Source organism: Zonotrichia leucophrys, chromosome Z (assembly GCF_028769735.1).
Source record: "Zonotrichia leucophrys gambelii isolate GWCS_2022_RI chromosome Z, RI_Zleu_2.0, whole genome shotgun sequence".
NCBI lineage: Eukaryota > Metazoa > Chordata > Aves > Passeriformes > Passerellidae > Zonotrichia > Zonotrichia leucophrys.
Window position 1 is genome coordinate 73685671 of NC_088200.1, and position 20913 is coordinate 73706583.

The 20913-nt window shown below is 41.3% G+C and overlaps 1 protein-coding gene across 2 annotated transcripts; it reads right to left on the reverse strand.

Annotated features, from left to right (window-relative positions):
- Positions 1–561: 561 nt before the first annotated feature.
- Positions 562–17425, reverse strand: TMEM38B (transmembrane protein 38B). Of its 2 annotated transcripts, none has more exons than XM_064736351.1 (6): positions 17216–17425; positions 12675–12831; positions 9968–10152; positions 9085–9172; positions 7088–7205; positions 562–4825 (listed from the first exon to the last, which is right to left on the reverse strand). In XM_064736351.1, exons 1-6 carry the CDS (start codon positions 17319–17321, stop codon positions 4619–4621), a joined length of 861 nt encoding a protein of 286 aa, XP_064592421.1. In that variant the 5' UTR covers positions 17322–17425; the 3' UTR covers positions 562–4618. The 2 variants fall into 2 exon arrangements, with proteins under 2 accessions (XP_064592421.1, XP_064592422.1); XM_064736352.1 differs by lacking the exon at positions 17216–17425 and adding an exon at positions 16585–16602.
- Positions 17426–20913: the final 3488 nt, after the last annotated feature.

The following is a 20913-nucleotide window of genomic DNA, read 5'->3' on the forward strand; positions in this document are numbered from 1 at the left end:
GTTTTTATTTGGGATGCCATTTTGATCACCCCATTCCACTTCCTGACTGCAGATAAAGCGCACTGGCAGATCAGTGATCTTGCCTGAGAATATTAATGTATTTCTCTGTCAGCCTTCATGTTACTATCTATTCCTTGCTGAACCATTTCACACATTTCACAAAAGGCTTTTGATTGCTTAACAGAGCAGTTTTATCAGGACAAATGCAAATTACTATTTACAACGCATTTTTGATTCTCATCTTAGCGTCAAATGGTGTTTTTCTGTTGCTACTTCACTTAGACCTTAGAAATGAGGATTCACCTTATAAATTAAGAGTATTCACTCTGAGTAAATCTTGCACTCACTGTGTAGACTTGGAAGATTTTAGATTTCAGCATTCTCCTTATGCTGAGCAGATTCAGATTCCTAGAGAAGACAGATGTTTGGAATTCTTGAACAACTGTGTCTTGCCTAACAATACACTGAAGAATCACATTTCAGATGATGGCACTGCTTGTGTGACATCCTCCCATCTCCACTTTTTTTGCAATAAAATGAAATGGAGAAAAAACAGAAGAGGAAAGCAAATATCATTTATTGTCTAAAGAAACTTCAGTTCTCTTCTTGAAGCAAATTTAAGGTATTCTTTTTTACAGAAGCTGGGTGTATTTAGTAGAAATTACTCAGAACAGCAATTGGTTTAACCAGGAATATGCCCTTCTAGCCCACGAATTGAGCTGATAAAGCAATTTCTGAATGACTTTGCTTATATAGGCACAAGGCAGCTTCTTCTAATTTTACCAGGTTAATGACAAAATTAGATACAGCCAAGTAGTTCATGTGTGCAGCTGTGCTGAATCTGACAAGCTTCACCAGAACAGTTACAAGAAATTGTTAATAAAATTCTCACACAGAGAAGTTTACTAGAGATAGAAAACTATCAGCAGGAAAGCTGGGAATTGTTTATTTAAGACATCCTGGACACACTGTATTCATGTCTGCTACAGAATTCAGGTTAAACCCTGAGCAACTGGTTATCTTTTTCTGTGTCATAAAATGTAGTTATCAGAACATTTGCATGCAGCTTTTTTAGCACCCATCCTTCAGAAACACATGATACCTTTAAACACAAAGTTTTGTTTTCATGGTGCTTAAAACAGGATTTCTGTCAGCATAACTTGTGTTCTGCCTCAAAACAATATATATTTTTTGTGTTTGTGCATTATTTTAAGGTGTTCAGACAAGAAAACATTTTTTAAAATTTTAATATTCTTTAAATTTAAAAAGTCTTTAATTCTGAAAACGAATACAAAACAATACATTTTCCCCTCTAATTGTAAACTTGTGAAAGACTTAGTCTAAGCATATTTTCACATTGACTTGAGCTAGGAATAGTCAGTTTTCAGGCAGAATTTCACACAGGTATAACATGGTTCCACGCCACAATCCCATTCTGTACAATTCATGTGATCTAGAATACACAATTATTCAGAAAAACATCCAAAACTTTAAAAAACCACGGACAGGCAGCATGTGCTGGTGTTGCTTGATAACTACCTGATTATTAACTAGTCAATTGGCAGCTTCAAGTTAATCTGTAACATCAAACTACAAAAAAAATGAGACACCAAGTGAATAATCCAAGCATTTGTAATTGAACACTAAGTTTCAATGTAATATGTCAGGAGTATGACTGCTAGTTTGTCCAAAGAATTTAAGGTGTTTTGTTTTAATTCTTCTTAAGTGTAAAAGAAAATAGTAATTTTAGTTTTCAAGGTACAGCACATTTGCAATGAAGTTGGATTTCAAACTGAGTTCAATGCTTTTGGTCATCACCATGGAAATGTGACTACTCAGGCACAAGAAATTTCTTTGGTACTTTTATTTTTCTTTTCTCTAAGCACAGCATTGGTGACAGCTTTTCTAAATTTAGAGATGTACCTGGAACTAGAACTTTGTCTTTTCAAATCAGATCTCCCTCCACATTCTCTTTGGCATTCTGCACAAAGATTAACCTAACCCCTCTTTGCTGAACAATGCTCTTCAAAGCGGTACTCTCTGAAGAAAATAGTATAATTTTGTAAAAATGGTTTATTCTAAAAATTGGCACATCAATGAAAAGATTCCCCTGAAAAGATTCTATTCTTATGTATTGTAACATCTCTAAAATGCCAAAGTTCTCAGTTATGAAGTGTATGCCACTTAGAACTGCTTCACATCTTGAGTAAAAAAAAAAAGATGCAACAAGCAAGAAAGCAGCAAGATTTCAGCAAATGCTAGTAAAAACTTTCAGTGCTTCTGATATTAAAGAGTGGTTTAGGTTGGAACAGACCTTTAAGATTATCAAGTCAAGCATTAACCCACAGCATGGCTAAGGCCAACACTAAACCATATCCCCATGTGCAATGTCTACACGTCCTTTTAAATCTCTCCATGGATGTTTACTCCGTCACCCCCTGGACAGCCTGTTAAAATGCTTTTCACCATTTCTGTGAAAAAATTCTTCCTAATATCCAAATTAATCCCTCCTGGCCCAGCCTGAGGCTGTTCCCTCTGCTCCTGTCCCTGTTCCCTGGAGCAGAGCCCGACCCCCCGGCTGTGCCCTCCTGGCAGGAGCTGTGCAGAGCCACAAGGGCCCCCCGAGCCTCCTTTGCTCCAGGCTGAGCCCCTGCCCGGCTCCCTCAGCCTCTCCTGGGGCTCCATTCCCTTCCCAGCTCCGTTCCCTGCCCCGGCCACGCCGCAGCCCCTCCATTGCCCGTGTGAGGGCCCGGAGGTGCCGCAGCCCTCGAGGTGCGGCCTCAGCAGGGCCGGCCCAGGGACGGGCCCTGCCCCCCTCCTGCTGCCGCCCCCCGGCCGGCACAGCCCCGGGGCCATCGGCCTCTGGGCCCCGGGCACCCCTGGGCTGTGGCCGGCTGCTGCCACAGCACCCCCGGGGCCTGTCCAACCCTTTCCCCCAGCCTGGAGCTCCATGGGGCCGTTGTGAGCCCAGGGAAGGACCCAGCACTGCCCCTGGCTGTCCCTCAGCCCATGGATCCGGGCTGGCCAGAGCCCTCTGCAGAGCCCTCCTGCCCTCCAGCACATCCACATCCCACCCAGCCTGGTGCTGTCAGGAGCTGCCTGAGGGGCCCTGGATGCCCCCTTTGGTGAGGATGTCAAACAGGCCTGGCCCAGCCCTGATCCCATGGGAGCCCCCCTGGTGCCAGCCCCGCCGGGTGTCCCTCCATGTCCCACTGCTCCCGGCCCTGCCCTCAGCCCGTTCCTCCCCTGGGCACAGGGCCCTGTCCATGGGCAGCCAGTTCCTCCAGGAGATGCTGTGGGAGAAGGTGTCAAAGGCTCTGTAAAGCCGAGGCAGACACATCCACAGCCTGTCCCTGAGCAGCTCACCTTGGCACAGGAGGAGACCAGCTTGGTCAGGCAGCATCTCCTAAACCCTGGTTGCCGGGCCTGATGCCCTGGCTGTCCTGTCCCTGCTGCTGGTGGCACTCAAGGTGACCTGCTCCATGGCCTCCCTGGCACTGAGGGCATGTGACAGGCCTGAAATTCCCTGGATCCTCCTTCTGACCATTCCTGTAGATGCATGATACATTTGCATCCAGCCTCCAGAGAACATGGACATCCCCAGTTCTCCTGGAGTGCTGGTAAATGATTGAAGTGGCCCAGCAAGCTCTCAGCACCCCTGGGTGGATCCCATCCCACCGCTTGGGAGTGTCCAGGTGTTCTAGCAGCTCACTGATCATTCCCGCGTGGATTATGGGGGGTAACATTCTGCTCCCATTCCTGTGCTGCAGCTCAGGATGCTGACCAAACAAGGTAAATGTACTGCCCAGTATTCTTCCTAATGAAGTTTGTCTTTGAAAAGAAATAAGTGCATATGCTTGGAAAAAAAATGCAGGCAAAGAACATCTAGACCCAAATGAACCAGAAGGTAACTACAAACCACTTGTAAAACACTAATGTGGCAAAAAAACACCTACATCTCAAATGCTTGCAAATAAGAGTCCAAGTAAGCCAACCACAAAAATATTGATGTGTTTCTACTTGCTAACTAAGATTTTTTAAAGTGCCAGATAATATTTATAGTGAGATAATATACTCTCATTTAAAAACATTTAAAAACATTTACTTTAGGAAATTAAGAAAATCTAGACCTATGCAATGTGAATTAGAACAATAGTTCAATTACTTTTCTAGTTAAAGGCATTAAATCGGTACATTTTTATGATTTTACACAGTGCAATGTGATTAAGCCTTACTTAATGACTTTCTTATTTGGGATGTGCTACAGTGAACACCTGACAGTACAAATCTGTGTTATCAAAATTATACATAAGAACTGGGGGATAGGAAGACGTGAAACAAGTGATAGAGTACGAAAAAAAAAAGATTGTCACATTTTTGAAACTATCTTTTTAACCTATAAGCATTTGAAGTTGTTGTAAGTACAAAAATTAGTAAACTTTTAACCACTCATAGTTTTAACTCACAAATCCAACATGTGCATTTACACATAGCTTACACAAAACATCCCAAAAAGGCAAACCACATCACAGCTGTTCTCCTTTCCTTAGAGAAACTTCTCAGCCAGCTTAATCTGGAAGACACATATCTTCACGACCATCACAACATTTCAAGTCACTTATTCTGTTTTCTTTGCTGTTTTTTTCTTAGCACTCTCATGGTGCTGCTCAGAAGGCTGGTCACAGACTGAAGAGCCATTGGAAGATGTGGCACTTTCACCCTTCACTTTGGAAGGTGTCTTTTGTGAGCCAAAAAACATTTGGCACACTGCAGCCTCAATGGGAGCAAATGGAGAAGTTGCACATCTTGTCAACATCATTTTTACCTATGGAGAACAAGGATCAAGTTACAATAAAATTTGTGATGGCTTCACAGGTAAACAAGCTAAAAACAGAAGGGGTGTAAGGCATTTTTAACTTTCTACACAAGGATGAGGCTGTGCAATCACCAACAGAATTCTGCTCATTTTAGCTGAAATTGGGCAAAGAAAGCTTTTCTTTCTGACCAACACTCTTCACACAGCTATGAAGGGGATATACAGGGAGGTCAGAGAGGGATTTTTCCTCAGGAACTGTGGCAATAGGACAAGCAGGAATGGGAAAGAGGGGAAATTTGAGCTGGATTCTAGGAAGCAATTCTTTAGTGAGGGTGGTGAGATACAGGTTTCCCTGAGATGTTGTCACAGACATCTTTTATGAAAAATCCTTTCCTTAGGATTTTTCCTCCTGAGAAGCTGAGAGGGCTCAGGAACAAAATGCAAACAATGATTATCTGCTGCTGTGGAATGCAACAGGTGCATCTGGGATTGGTCTCATGTGGTTGTTTCTAATTAATGGCCAATCACAGTCAGCTGGCTCAGACTCTCTGTCCAAGCCACAAACCTTTGTTATCATTCCTTCTTTTTCTATTCTTAGCTAACCTTCTGAAGAAATCCTTTCTTCTATTATTTTAGTATAGTTTCAATATAATATATATCATAAAATAATAAATCAAGCCTTCTGAAACATGGAGTCAGATCCTCATCTCTTCCCTCGTCCTAAAACCCCTGTGAACACTGTCACAGTTGCTGATATCCCAACCCTGGTAATGTTCAGGACCAGGCTGGATAAAGCCTTGACAAGCCTGGCCTTGTAGAAGATGCCTCTGCCCATGGTAGGGGGATGGAACTGGATGATCTCTGAGGTCCCTTCCAGCCCTTAGCATTGTATAACTCTATGTTTCTGTGAGCGATACACAAACAATGTGCATAAAAAACTCTCTGCAAGATTAATCATCCTGAGAGTAAATTGCATTTAATGGCATACATTTAAGGTGAAGACCAACTTTTATGTGTAAGCTTTGTGCCTTGTTCAAACTGAAAAACTAAACTAAGTGCCTTCCTTCCACTTAAATTGGAAGAGGGGGATGTTTAATTCCATTTTGAATGTATAGGTCCATAACCAGACTTTAATTAGAAGTCCAGACAGCCATATTCATTCCATAAAGTTCAGAGATTTAGGTGGGCACCCCTTAAGACACGTAACTTGGAATCAGAATTGAAAAACCTGTTTTTCAGATCTGGGTACTGGACAAGTTTATAATGCAACAGTTTCTACAGCTTTCAGAGATGTGACAAGTTTCTGGGAGACATAATTAAAACCATACCAGATACACTGTTGCTTTATTAGTTTATTTGCTAAATAGGTGCTAGTTCCTGACTGTCAGTACAATCATCAGGGTAAGGATTTAGTTACTCCAGTGCAGCTGGACAGCCAGCTCCTGTGGACACCTGCAATTTCTCACTTCCAGAATAACATTCCTCTCCTTCTTCATTCCCAGCATCCACAGTTCAACAATGCCTTTATCATTTCAGATGGAAAATCAAGGACATAAACTTCAAGTCTTGGCTCCCTACAGTTAACTTCTGCAGAATTAAACTTGCCAGCTCTTTCCCAGAAAGGAGACTGGCAACCACACTTCCACACATTCTCTGGTCTGTTCAACACCAGCTCTGAAGATGTTAAAATTGCCAGATATCTGCTAACAGAGATTATGTTTTCTTATAAACTAGTAATCCAGAAGAAAGGCACCATTCTGGAAATGAACAAGACTGGAGGGACTGAAGACTTCAATAGAGAAGTAGTGTCTATTTTATTACAAAATAGTTACACCTACTTCAAAGTAGTTCTGGTCTGCCTTCCCTTCCCACGCAAACACTTATTTTGTGAACATTTTAAATCAAATGAGAATCCAGCTGGTTTATTTTACAGACCCACTGGCAACTGCATAGGTACACACAAAAGACAGAGAACAGGAGAATTTCTTTCTACAAGAATAAGCTTTTTTTTTTTTTTTGAGATTACAGACATACAAAGCCTGGAATATCAAGTACTAAGTGACAAAATTCCTGATTTTTTTCTTTTCCTCCCTGTCCCCTGCATACATTGAACAGAATCAGTAACAGAACAGGTCTTCCATTCTGCTCATATCCAGAACTCTAAACACATTTCTTCAGCAGAAGCTGGCCTTCCCATCAAGCAGCATGCATTATAACAATTAAATAAAATATCTGCTGTTATTTGGTCACTAGCAACTTTCAAATTCTTACCTTGAAGACAACAAGAAAGATGGTGTATAAAAACACAAGGTTGTGTTTTGCTATTGGCAAGTACTGTCTGCGTTGCAGGGTGAAAAGAACTGCTCCTATCAAAGTTACCTTCACAGGGCTAGAAATCAAACAAAGAATGTTAATTTCTCTTCTCTGCTCTACAGTGGAAGCTGCCTGGAAAGCAACACATGTTCTTAAGTGTGCAAAATAATTATTTCTGAATAGCACTAATGAAAACTTGTGGCAACAGTGGTAAGATACAAAATCCAGCTATAACTAAATTAAGATTTTCACTTTATATAATATTACTACGCTTTGTCTTCATAAATCATCAAGTCCAGCACTACTTCAGACACCCAACAAACTCCTATTTGACAAATACTCCTCAAATCAATGCTCCTATTCAGACTTTATATGTCAGCTTGACTCTCTTCTTCCTCTCCCAATATATCTTATATATATTAATATATCTACTCCAGCAGTTCTGGGGCTGTATCAGCTTAAACCTGACTGGAGCCAGGCCTGTATGGCCAGGTTTTGCCAACACAGCTGTGCTGACCCGAGACAGGCAAAGATTTCCACTCTATTTCCAGTTTACAGCAATCTTTGTTGTGGTACTAAATCCCTTCCTAGGTATGCAGCCAGAAAGCAAGAGATCTTTGGTCAGTTATCCAGAATTCTGTGCATTTCTTAATCTGCATGTGACATGTACAGGTGACATTCCTGTTATCACAGAGCATCTATTGTGGATCTGTTCTTCATTGTCTTTTCAGGAACCAAAAAACTACATCAAATTCCTTCTCAAGAAGCCCAAAAAACAACACTGTGTACACAGGCATCTCATCCATTTGCAAGATGTTTGATGTTTTTAACTCTGTAACTTATTTCAATTTAATGCTCTTAATACTTATACATAAACAAAACTTTTGAATTTTTTTTTAGTTACTTTGAGCCATACCCACAGTGGAGAAGGAGAATATATGCAAGTGATGCCAATCAGTACGCATTGTTCTGATGTTGCACCTGTAAAGACACTTTTATTTGTGTCTACAGTGCTATTTATGACAGTCACCTTTTCTTCTGTAAGTTTACTTTCAAGACTGCCATTTAGGCACTGGCAAGAGAAAGAGAAACTCTAAATACTTAGAATTTCAGAAAAAGCCAACAACTAACACAATGCACAAGAAGTTGAAATATTGCCAAAGAGAAGGCTACAAATATCTCTCCTGTTATTCTGTGTCTAGGAGTGGCTGCTGAAAGGCAAGATAGCTTTTTAAAAAAATAAAATTATTATTTTTAAAGACCTGACTGTAACCTGGGAAAGATCAAAAGAATTTTAGGAAATTATCACAGTGACCTTATCTTGACTTACAATAATAGCTTGTGGCTTTCCAGCCTGTTTCAATTCTCATTTTACAGAGAAAACCAGGAGGCATGTAATATTCCTCATTCTTTGCTCCTGCAAGAGAAGTAACTTTTCCCATCTTACAGGTCATTTCTGCTATACTGAATAACCAATTTGTACTTTCTCAAATAATTGATGTCTTTGGAGGAAAATAGCACTGGCAGCAAAAGTAAGTGTTCAAAGGAAGCCATCTTAGTGATGCTCAGAAGATACACCAAAATTCACTCGTGTATTTCTAGTACCACTGTGCCTTCATTTTGGATAGAAGATCATGTCCCTGTAAGACAAACTGAACCAAAACTGCTTTCTAGCAACTCCTCACTAGGTATTTATCACTTTCTGACAAGTTTTGTTGATTTCTCTTCCCATTTGCAGCTCTTGGGCTGTGAACATAAAATGATTAAAACATCACTACAAGTCCCAAAGTTCATTGTCCCATCTTTCAAAGGATACACACCAAAACAGAGTACAAATATGTCCTCATGGTTTGGTTTTTGGGGTTTTTTTTGCTTCAACCACTGAGAGCAAGTGTCCACACCAGGAGCCAGCAAAACAACAGCTAACTTGTTGCAGGTTTTTAAAAAAAACTTACTAGGACATGTGCAGGAGCTCATTGGTTTCAGGTTTCCACACTCCTCTCACCAGCTGCTCAAAGTTGGAAATTAAGCCACCACCAGCACCTGAAATTGCAGAGATTTATGGCAAGTTTCCACTGACTGCTGCCACTGCTATGCCATTGCTCCCAGAAAAACTCATGACACCAGGTGCTAAATGTGGCACCAAAGCCCAGACTTAAAAAGATTTAATCCAACCTCCCATACAAACAAAACTCAAACAGCCACGAGAACTCAGAGGCTGAGATACTCAGCAAGAAGCCCAGGTCTGCCTGTAAGTGACAGCATCTGAACTGATGCAATCATCACATTCACACGTGTTGCTTTCCATAGCAACACAGAATCAAGCAGGAACAGGAGCTGCACAACTACTTTCTGAAGGGACCCTGACGGTGTAGCTGCAAATACAGCTGTCAGGAAGGTGGCTTCCAGAATTCCAAATGGCAGGCAGGCAACAAGGGTCAGCCCTTGTTTAAAATCAAGTTACAACCCAAAAACCTCAGATACCCAGTTCTCCTCTTCAGCCTCATGCAAGGACACAGTTCTGAGGCAATAATGCTGTTGGAAAGTTCAGCAACAGCTACACAGAAGATTTACTTCTTTAGTGTCATCAACTGCCCATCCTGCAAGCTCTCGTAAGACCTTCTGAAGGGAACTCCCCTCCAAGTTCTTCAATGTCACCCTTAATTCAGGCAGAAAATCTGCAGCACAAGCTTTTTCCTTCAGGGGACATCAGACTGCATCAGGACTACCATGCCCAGCACAGCAAGGATGGTGCTACAGTTCTGCTGTAGGGGCTAGACATTTAAACACCACCCCAAAAAACCCCAAACCCTCAGAACAAGATGCTGTGCATGTTACCTCTGGCCCAGCCCACAGCCACCATGATCAGACAGGCATCTTTGTAGACAGTGTCTGCATGTGCAATGCCATCTGTGATCTTCCAGGTCCTTGTCACTTCTTTCATCCCTGCCACCAGAAGACGAAGAGGCAGAAAGGAAAAGCAGCGGCAGAATATGTCTTCTGGGCAGTAAAACACCAGATACCTGAAAATCATCAGGAAGAAAACATTAGCCACATTTTTGCTAAGGAATTATCGTTTTTGGAATGTGTCTAGCAATGCCTGATATACTACTGACAACTCAAAGTCTCATGACACACATCTTGGAACAAATTTGAAAAGCTTCTGAGCACACCTGAGCTTTTGCACCAAAACCAAACACTACCGCCTCACTGTCACAGAGAAAAATTTGTTCAAGTCCATTGAAACAGCTTTACATTTTTCCAATTGTTCTGCACCTTATATATCTGCACATTTTTATAATTCAAGTCATTAAAGTGGTATCTGATTGACTTTGTGTGGTTTGAGTTTATCTTGTGAGTTACTTTTTGTTTAGTTTGGTGTAGGGGGGTTGTTTTGTTTTGGTTTTTTTTCTGGGATTTTTTTTTAAATAGAATTACAACAGGGTGCTAAATTAAATGCTGACTCTGTGTTTCCAGACTGTAGGTACCTGGAATTATATAACTTCAGCAAGAATGCCTCCACTAGTTAATGTCATACTACATGAAATGCATGGCTATTTTTAAACACATTTTACATCCTAGTACTCACCAATTCTAGCTTTTACAGCTTGCCAGTTACAAGCACATTTCTTTATTCAAAGCATTGAAAGAACACTACACAAAATATCTTTGATCAACTTGCTTTTAAAACCAAGTAAAGATGGCTAACAGTTAAATCCTAAGCGACAGTAAATTCTAAAAGATCAGATTATGTAGTGTTTTATTATATGTCTTCAATAATAAATAAAATTCAGTTCTTACCGAGACATTCACAAAAACCCAATCAAGATTAAGTATGTTGATTAAGTTATCTTAAGTAGATTATTTCAGCACAGGAGTAAGAGTAAAAATTGCATAAGAGCAGAGAAAGTGTTTAAAAAGAAGGATAAATTTTGTTTTCTTAAAAGAAAAAAAAAAGACACTGCCCTTGCTTTAAGGTTTTTGATCTCAATCCTGCCTACCAAGAATTTCTGAGGCCCTTCCCTTTATCTCTTATTGTAAAGATAAAGATATTGTAAAGATGCCTCTGTATGCAACCAGGCTTCAGCTGATATGAAGCCAAAGATGTAGAGAAAGGATGTATTTTACAGGCTACTGCAAAAAGCTATTTAAGCCACCTGCTCACCAATTCACACCAGAACTAATTTATATCTGCAGAATGTGGGTTTAGGACCCTGAAGCACTGGTGACAGGGCTGAGGCTGGCCCTGAAGGCCCTCCACGGCATTCCTGCCTGTAATCTCTGCTGACAGCAGATGCCGCTGTCCTACAGAACATTCAGGAGCATTCCTCAAGCCCAGCACGACTCCACTCATTCCCAGTCCCAAGTGTGGCTTGAGGAATTCCTTTGTGCACGATCTGGGACCAGGAATTAAGGTCACTACATTCAGGAAGAGGGGACTCCATAAAGCTGGAAGGTTAAAAAGTTTTGTAACACTCACAGCTCCTCAGTAAAACCTCCTTTAATTTCTGCACAGCAAATCACATTTGACGACAGTGAGTTAAGAGAAATCCTGCTCTCTTCAAGTGTACTCCTAGCTTGTGTCACTTGAAACAAGCAATGAGTCTGCCCACATCAGACTGACACAACCAGAGGCAGATTCTGTTAATAATTCATTAATAATACATATTATTCACTTCACCAAATTAAATGTGTCATTTTCTACTACAACACAAAGACCATAAAACTAATACCCAGACAGATAAAAACACTTGTTTTCATTTTAATGAATTTACAACTGTAAAACTTATGGGGCAAGTGGAACTAAAGGATTTTAAGCAGGTCAGACTATCCAAATATAGTGATTGAGATTTCTACACTCAAAACCCCACTGCTGCTCATAACTTTTGTTAAGTTTGAAGTTTTCTTCAAAGATCACTTTCTGGAACAAATGAACTCCACTGCAAGACCACATTTATATGAAAATAACTCTAGAATGGCTTTTTTACACTCCAAACAGGCCAAAATGTCTAATACTTAATTCAATTAAACAATTCAGTCAGCTACTGTCTTCCACCACAACACCTGCCCTCCTGGGACTGAATGAAATACAGGGAAAAAAAAGTGTCTGGTAAGTAGGAACTGGAGGAAAGATGTGTCTTGGAACTTCAGTTACAGGAAAAGCCAAAAATTTTACATCAGCCAGGTTCTGATCTTTAAGAACTACTTTTTAAAAACTTGACTGCATTTATGACATATCTATATTCAATAAATCAGCAACTGAATAACTTTATTAAAAAGTAATGTTTGCAGCTGTTTGACCAGGAATACTAAAAAACCTAAGACAAGTCTAATCTAGCAACAGAGCATTTGGTTACACAACAGGCTGTAAGAGTTGCTCTCTGTTCCCAGAGAACAAGATCATAGAGAATGATCCTGGATGAAGAGACAGCATCCAAATCCACATTTTTAAGTAAAAATACATGGAACCTTGATGGTGTCAGTTTACAGCACACAGCCTCCTTAGAGCCAGCATCACTCATCTTACCCAGCTGTGGCTGCTTACCAGACTGAGGATGCCAGTAGAATATTTATGGTCTTTGCCAGAAATGCTACTGGAGGTTCACCAAGCATCAAGGAGGACAAAACTGAGCCCCCAAAGCAATACAGCATTGCACTAAACCAGCAGGCCAAGGGACTTCGGACCGACACTTCCACAACTCCTGTGGGAAAAAAAAAACAACAACATATAACATTCTGCATAAACAGAAATGAAAACTGGAGAATAACATCGTGTTTTAAAGGTCAGTATTTTTCAGTTTAGTTCCTTCAGGTAACGAAAAATTCTCCAATAAACAGCAGGCTCTCACAGGAAAATTTTCCAGAAATACAAACCTCAGGGTAGAGTGACTTTAACTCAAACTCCTAAACAGAAGTGAAAGGCTGACACAAAGTGTTCTCTGAATCTTTTGTGCATTAGTTTGTTACATCTAGATACCAAGAGGAAAAAGCTTTCAGAGCATAGCAATGAGGTCTTGTTGTTAACAACCTGACACAGGGACACAGTTGCTTTCAAATTTGTATTAAAAACACCTAAGTGGCTAATCTAAACAGGATTGCTGACATTTTGGAGGGTTATTCTACAAATTACATTTCTACTTTTGAGTGTTCCAAGAATTCAAGGTAACTATTTTCTCTTCTTTTCTCACAATATCCTGCTGTGATCGCTGGCCAAAACTGCATCCAAGATAATTATCAAATCGTTTTCACCTGCACTCTTGAAGAGAGGGAGGGAAAAAAGGTTACCTTGAACTATAATAATAAATGTAAATTTTTTCTCATTATCAAAAGGTTGACAATTTGTTAACTTCATCATCTTTAAAATGAACTATCATTTTAAAGTGCAAGTTAACAATGCCTAAAAGAGTACATAATATTCAAAGATTGTACTGGAGGTAATGGGAAGCATTAACCATTTTCAGAGGAAAAAAACATTTTACAAAAGTTAGAAATATGCTCAAGTAGTTGTTTTGACTATTTCCTTAGACTTTAAAAGTTCAGGGTTGCCAAAGCTTCCCCTTTACACTTGGTTCTGAGCTGTTTGCCTGAACCAGTTTAATTTTCTGTAGTCCAAAGGCTACAAGTTCACAAAAGTTCCAAAGTTCACAAAAGCACTACTGTCTGCCCCAAAATGAAATCTGCCATCTGTTCCCAATTCAGAGTAGCTTGGGTTTATCAGGCATTTCTGTGGGAAAAGAAGCTCCTACCAAAGATGAGAGGCTCAAACATTTAAAAAAGCATACAGCACTCTCAATTCATTCAATGCATTAACAAGTTTAGGTTTTAGTGCTCCATTTTAGTGCTGGGCATAGATATCAAGTACTGCAGCACTATCTAAATGCCCATAAAACACCCAATTTATAAAAATGAGCACTCCTCAGCGTTACAGAACACTTGAATATAAAATAACATCTCTTTTATTTCTAACTATTTTGCAATTTATTTTTCAAACTGCTGTACCTAGTGCTCCAAGTTAAGACACTTGCAAATTATTAATGGCTTGTGTTTACTACTTTTGGAGTAGGTTTAAAATTAGGTCTCTGTTCTCCCTTCAGATCCATTCTCCTGCCTTCCAACAATCACCAGCTTCTCCACACTCCCTTTGCCCCACAACTAGCAGCAAGTGGCTTTCAGTTTTGAGGGCACATCCAGATTGCCCTCTACCAGTAAGCTCCACAACAATGCAGGTAAATTTCTTCATTTTACAAGTAAAAGGTCAAGAAGGGGGAACTTCCATTGCACTTCAAGATTTTTCTGTTGGACAGCACTAGAAATGGCTCAAATGCCAGTTTTTAACAAGGTTATATATATATATATATCCTTGCTTCCTAACAAGGAATATACACAATACAGAAGACAATGAGGCAAAAAAAGTTGATATTAACTTGAAGATCATCTCAGCACTGCCACTTAAATTATTGCTAGGGTGTAGCCTTTCAGAAGACAAATTCAGTTTTAAGTAGGTCACATGTTTTTATACAAAGTGGTCATTTATATTTGTCCTCTGATGCATCCTCTAAAATTAATGAGGCATCACACAACCACGCAATGGTGGATCTGCCAGAAGGCCGCCAGCCCTGCAGATATACCCTTCAGAAAGTTAGGGAAAGGTTTCAAAACATAGGGACTAATCTTGAATATGCTCTTAAGAATTGCTCCTGAACAACAGTAACATTAAAAAACAAACAAACAAAACCAAGGAAAAAAACACAAAAAAACAAAATAAAACACCAAAACAAACACACAAAAATACACAAACAAGCAAACAAAACAAACCCTTACCAACTAACTATTTCTAGTAGGAATATAATCTAATAGGATTATATCTGCTTTAAGCTTTTCTGCATGTTCCAAATAGGCAATAATGCACACCACACACACACCTAGTGAGCCCACCAGGAGAATTTGTACATATTTTGTCTAGTACCCCGTTCAACCACACAGAACATCATTAGTTAAGATAAAGGTTTTATAGAGTCAGACTTAACAGAGAAAAACTTTGCTGAAGAGAAATTATTTCTCTTCGAATCACCTCAAACAGATGATTGAAAAATGTCAGGAACAAACCAAATATGACACATCCTCAATCACCAACACCTTTTGCTGTCCCTCCATCCCATAAAAATAAAATTGGCTGTTCTACAACTGGCTGGAGTTACAAGAAAGCAACTCCTAAGCCATCCTCAAAGCACTAATCAAGAACTCTTCTTTTAAAACACACAGAAAGCAACAAGTTGGTTGTGACTGCTGCAGTTTGCCAGTCACAAGCGAGCAGAAAAGCCTGGCTAGGAGGATTGGGAAAGTCCCAGTTAGTGTGCACCCATCCATGATCCAAATGCCCACACTGAATCTGATTTTAAGCAGTGGGGGTGGGTTGGTATTTTAATGAGACACTAATCTGGGTTAAAATAAATGTGGTTGTAATTTGACCACATACTTCTTACATCACCAGGCACTCAAGGCTATCCCGTAATTTCCCTGTCAAATATAGCTACTGTTGTAAGTTTCCAAAAGGAACATAAAGCCTAGACAGCATTAATCGACGATAATATATCCATACTGAGTATTCGTAATAACTGCTATTTCAGTTATGATTTAATACTCAGTTCAAACCACTTGGGAAGAGAGAAACAGGCCAGCAGGCAGTCATCTGGATTACAGTTATTAATTCCAACTATTAGAAAATACTCAGGAGTTCTGAACTACCAGCTATTAAACTGAGAAGAGAAAAAAAAAACAGGAGCATGGATCTGACCAGACTTCTGACAGCAATTTTACTTTCCATAAGTGTTGTCTCACTAAAACTAGGCACAGAGGCCTCTCATCCTCATCTTTAGGTGTGCCTATTCCAGAGGAAAGTTTAAAAGCATTGCACGACAATGTCAGAAAGTCCCTTTCTAAGTGGAACAGACACATTACACAATGCCACAGCCCAGCACCCGTCAAAAATGTTAGCAGCATTAACAAAGTTTGGTGAAGATTCTAGAATGCATAAGCACTTTACACCAGTCTTCACAGTCTGTTAAGTGCACTTTCTCAGCAGATGGTCAAAATTCACCTTGGAACACTTAGGAACGGACCAAAGAACAAGCTCTCACTTAAACAAACAGTGCAGAGCCCTAGAAGTCTGAGCCAAGCAGCAGCTCCCCAATTTGCCCTAAAATCCCAATCCCAAAAGCCAGCTCAGTTTCCTACACAGTTATCACCTGGGATGCACAGTTACTGCAAACGTGTCTAAACCCACACCACATGCAGCTTGATTCTAAACACTGAAACAAGGCCAGCGTCTAAATTTGTGACAGAAAAAAAAAAAAAAAAAAAAGGCTTAGAGCTAACAGCCACAGAATCACAGTGTAAACGATTTTCTGGAAGAGAGCATGCAGACTGAAGTGCCATGATGTGCTCTCATACAAAACCTTGTTAGTGGAAGTGGAGAGCTTCGCTAAATTCACTTTACAATCCACAGGGCACAACGCCGACAAGTCACTGGCACGGGACCGATCCATGAGAGTCCTGAGCTGTTTCCTACAAGGCAGAAAAGGCCTTAACACTCCCCTGCACACACAGGGTGCGAGAAGGATGTAAACTTTAGCTAATCTTCCCTCTCAGACGCAATTCTGGGCACAGAGATATTGGCCTGTGTTACACATACACTTTCTGCATAAACCCAACTTCGAGGGGCCTCACCCCTTTTACTCCTGAGACTTCAAAACTGAAACAAACAAATAACTGAATAAAAAAAAAACCTAAAAGCTTTCCAACGAAACTTGGCTGATTTCGCCAGCGCCTCTTAACTTCTGGAAAGAGACAAAAGCTTTGGCTGGGTGTCTTTAGCGGGTAGCGAGACAACGCTTATGGACAGACGGGCTAATGCAGGCGGCAGACAATCCCATTTGCACGGCCACGGGGTAACCTGGACAGCAGCTCCCTTCGGAGCCCCATCCTCACCCTGCCGGGGCCGGGCACCCCCCGGGACACACGGGAGAAACACCGGGATCCGCATGGGGGGTGTGGGGTGTCCGCCCCGTCCCGCCTCGCCCCGCTCACCCCGCTGCTCCTTCAGCGCCAGCACGGAGGCGACATAATGCGCCAGGTCGAAGAAAGGGAACATGCGGAGGCGGGAGAAGCTCAGCGGCACCTGCCACAGCTCCATAGCCGGGCACGGAGCTCCCGGAGCGGCTGCCCGGGACGGGAGAGCCCTGCGGACGCGGCTTGGCCGCTGCCGGCCGCCGTCAACGCGGGGCGGGGCGGGGCGGGCGCGGCGTCTCACGGCGCTGGCCCTCCCTCAGCCCCGCGGCTCCGCGCTCCGAGCTGCCTGCCCTGCCTTTTGTTTGCCTGTTTTTGGTCAGAATGCTGATAGTCCTGCACCGTGCACAGTTTGAGGTCGGTTGTGGCCTCCCTCAGAGCCCCTGTTGCGTTTGTGTTGCTTCCCTGCGCACTTTGTGCACAGGTTGCTACACTCACCCTGATACATTGTTTTTTTTCTCTTTTTTTTCTTTCCTGTTGAATATTTTTGAAACTCATCAAGAGCATTACCAACGTGTACGGTCGGTTCCACATGTGGTCTTTCCCAGGTTGATGCTATCTATCAGTTGCTGAGGGTATTAATGTACACCAGACGCTGCCAGAGCTCAGCAGAAACGCCTTAATGCATTCTTTACACCCGTTTTGATGGCGAGGGCTAACTTTGCCTCCTTAAAGTTCTATATCCAGTGTTGCACCAATCCCACAGTATTTTCAGCAAAGCTATTTTCCTCGTGAACTGCCCAAGTGAAACATTTTTGAAGATCCGCTAACTCCAATATACTTGACATTTGCTTTTTCTTTGTTCACCAGACTTTGTTCACCAGGAGGGCCTGAAGGAAATTCGTGTAATGAGAATGGTTGGGGTTGGAGGTGCCAGGAAAATTAATCCACAAACACCAGAGGTTTATGTCTAAAAAGAAGACAGAGGAGTCCTTTTACTTTATTCAAATAAAGGGAGAGGCCATGGGGCCCCCAGGGATCTCACATTTTGGAGGACTCAGCCTCCTTTTTATCCCAATTTCCTGGCTACATTTCCCTTCTCTCTTTCCCCATTTCTGAAGTACTTGAGAGGTTCTGACTCCCCGAACACCTGATACCAAAGATTTCCCCTCTGATGCATAACCCTCCCTTTTAGTTTTTAATTCTTACGGAATTTAGGGGTTTTTCTTCCTCATTGTTTCTTTGGTCTTTCAATGTCTAATTTCATTTATCAGCAAACCTAAAATTTATTTGTAAAAGCAAATACCTTTTTCCATTCACCAACCGTGGAATTCTTCTCATTGTTTCTTTTATCCACCAGCAGACCCACAGCTTGTTTGTAAAGACAAATCCACTGTTCTTCTCAGAGAGGACCTTAAAAACTCATTCATGGGCAAGAATACCTTCCACAATCCCAGGTTTCTCCAAGCTCCATCTAGCCTGTCCTTGGACACTTCCAGGGATTGGGCAGTCACAGCTTCTCTGGACACCCTGTGCCAGGTCTCACCACCCTCACAAGGAAGAATTTCTTCCTTATATCTAGATCTATTCTCTTTCAGTATGAAGCTGTGAAAAACGCCAATCACTTGTTTTTAAAATTTTTAAAAGTTTAATGATAATAAAATGGTTATTAAAATAGCAATCTGATTAGAGTAATAATAATTTGGACAATTTGAATTAGGACAATATGAGACAATAGGAATTAAGAGTTACGGACGTCCGGGTACCTTTTTCTGGGCAGCACAAGCCTGAAAAAGGATCCACGTTAACAAAGGATTAACCCTTAAAAACCATAACCTGTTGCATATTCATACATCTCATACATGATGCATAAATTCCATGCAAACACAGGATTCTGTCTGGGCAGTCTCAGCTTCTTCCTCTTAATCCTAACGGCATCTTTAGGGTTGAGCAAGGCGGGAAGAAGTTCATTTCTTCTGATAATGGGGCAATAAATTCCCTTTCTCTGATAGCAGTCCTGTGGCTGCTATCTTGGTTCAAGTCCTTTCTTTAAAAAAAAGTATTCTACATAGCATAGTTTCTATTTTAACCTTATGTTATACCCTAAAACTATACTTAACCCACTATTTAAGAGAATTAATACAGCATAACTTTCTAACACAACACATATAATGTTCATTTTAATATTTGCGAAAAGCCAATCATAAAATACACATTTTTCACAAAGCAATTCCCCTCTTGTCCTCTCACCTCATGCCCTTGTAAACAGTCTCTCCATCTTTCTCCAGGCTCCCTTCAGTTTACTAGTTTGTGAATTTTTGGCTGGTTTTCCCTACTGAATTTTTCCTGAACTGTTCCTGTCTTTTCAATTCAGCTTCCACATGCTGGTGAAAAGAACTTTTAAAGGCTCCAAGTTTTGCAAGTTTCCAAGTTTCCAATGCTCCAAGTTTCACTGTATGGTGAAGTTAAGCAAAGCAGACTGAAGATGTGCAGCTTTCACAGGTGCTCTTGAACTTGTTCTTTGCCTACCAAGAACTAATTTCAGGAAATAACTGAAATTGTAGAAGCATTCCGGGGAAAAGGTTTATGCCACTCAACATAGCAAACACTTGAACTTTTCCCAGAATAATTTCAGCTTGCTATGAATAACGAGCTTTTATTTTCATTGATTTGCCTATTATCAGTACCATATTCACCAATAAGTTCCTATTCTCAACGTCTCTTCCTTTCTGTGCATCCAGTGACTCATTTGCTCCCTGAGAACTGACCCATGTGCATGCAGCCCATTTCTGTTTCCTGGCCATTTCCATCTTCATTTCATCTATATGAAGAGATTTAGTCAAAGTGATCTCTTACTCCCCATGTCATTAACAAATCTAATTCTTATTTTCTGTCCTGCAGACTCAGAAGCCAGAGTTTGTTTTCTAGAGCAGAATATCGACTTGCCCCAGTTTAGAGGTAATTAGACATAATACATTTCTGGAGCAGAAATGAGTTCAGCATAATTTCGTTTCCCCCTGAGCAGGGCTCTGTGTCCGTGCAGCTGCAGCCACGGAGCCACTGACGGGATTTAAAACGATGTAATCTTTTTCACTCCTTGCAGTACTGGTTTATCCCCACCGAGTGGCATCCGTCTCATTGCTAGGCAGTGAAAGCTACTAGGCTATCTCGTCTGTGATCGTAGAAGGAGAGGGAGAGAAATTAAAATGGCAGTGACAGCAAGGAACCTACGGTGACACAAAAAAAAGTCGCAATTTGGGCCGGCAACATCTGCGCTGCAGCCACCTCTGTGCCTGCAGCTTGTGTAGAGATACCCAAATTCTTGAACATGCCAGCAGTGATACCTCTACTGGTGCTGTTTTGAAGCAGATCAGCAATACCTGCCTGAACTTTCAATTTTTAGTAGGGTCCTCAAACACATAATACTGCACTGTCACTGCACCTGAAGTGTTGCTCTCCAAAGCAGAGTTGTGTTGGTCTGGGCTGGGGTAAAGTTAATTTCCTTCCCCGAGGCTGGTGTGGGGCTGTGTTTTGGATTTGGGCTGAGCTCAGGGGTGATGATGCAGAGATGTTTTTGTCATTGCTGATTGAACAAGGGCTTTGCTCCTGCTCATGCTGAGGAGATCCCAAGTGACCCCAGGGATGTTCCAGACCACGTGACAACATGTTCAGTGTATAAAGTGGGAGGGAAAGGAAAGGGAGGACATTTAGAGTGGTGGCATTTGACCTCCCAAGTCACTGCTCTGTGTGATGGGACCCTGCTCTGCTGGGAATGGCTG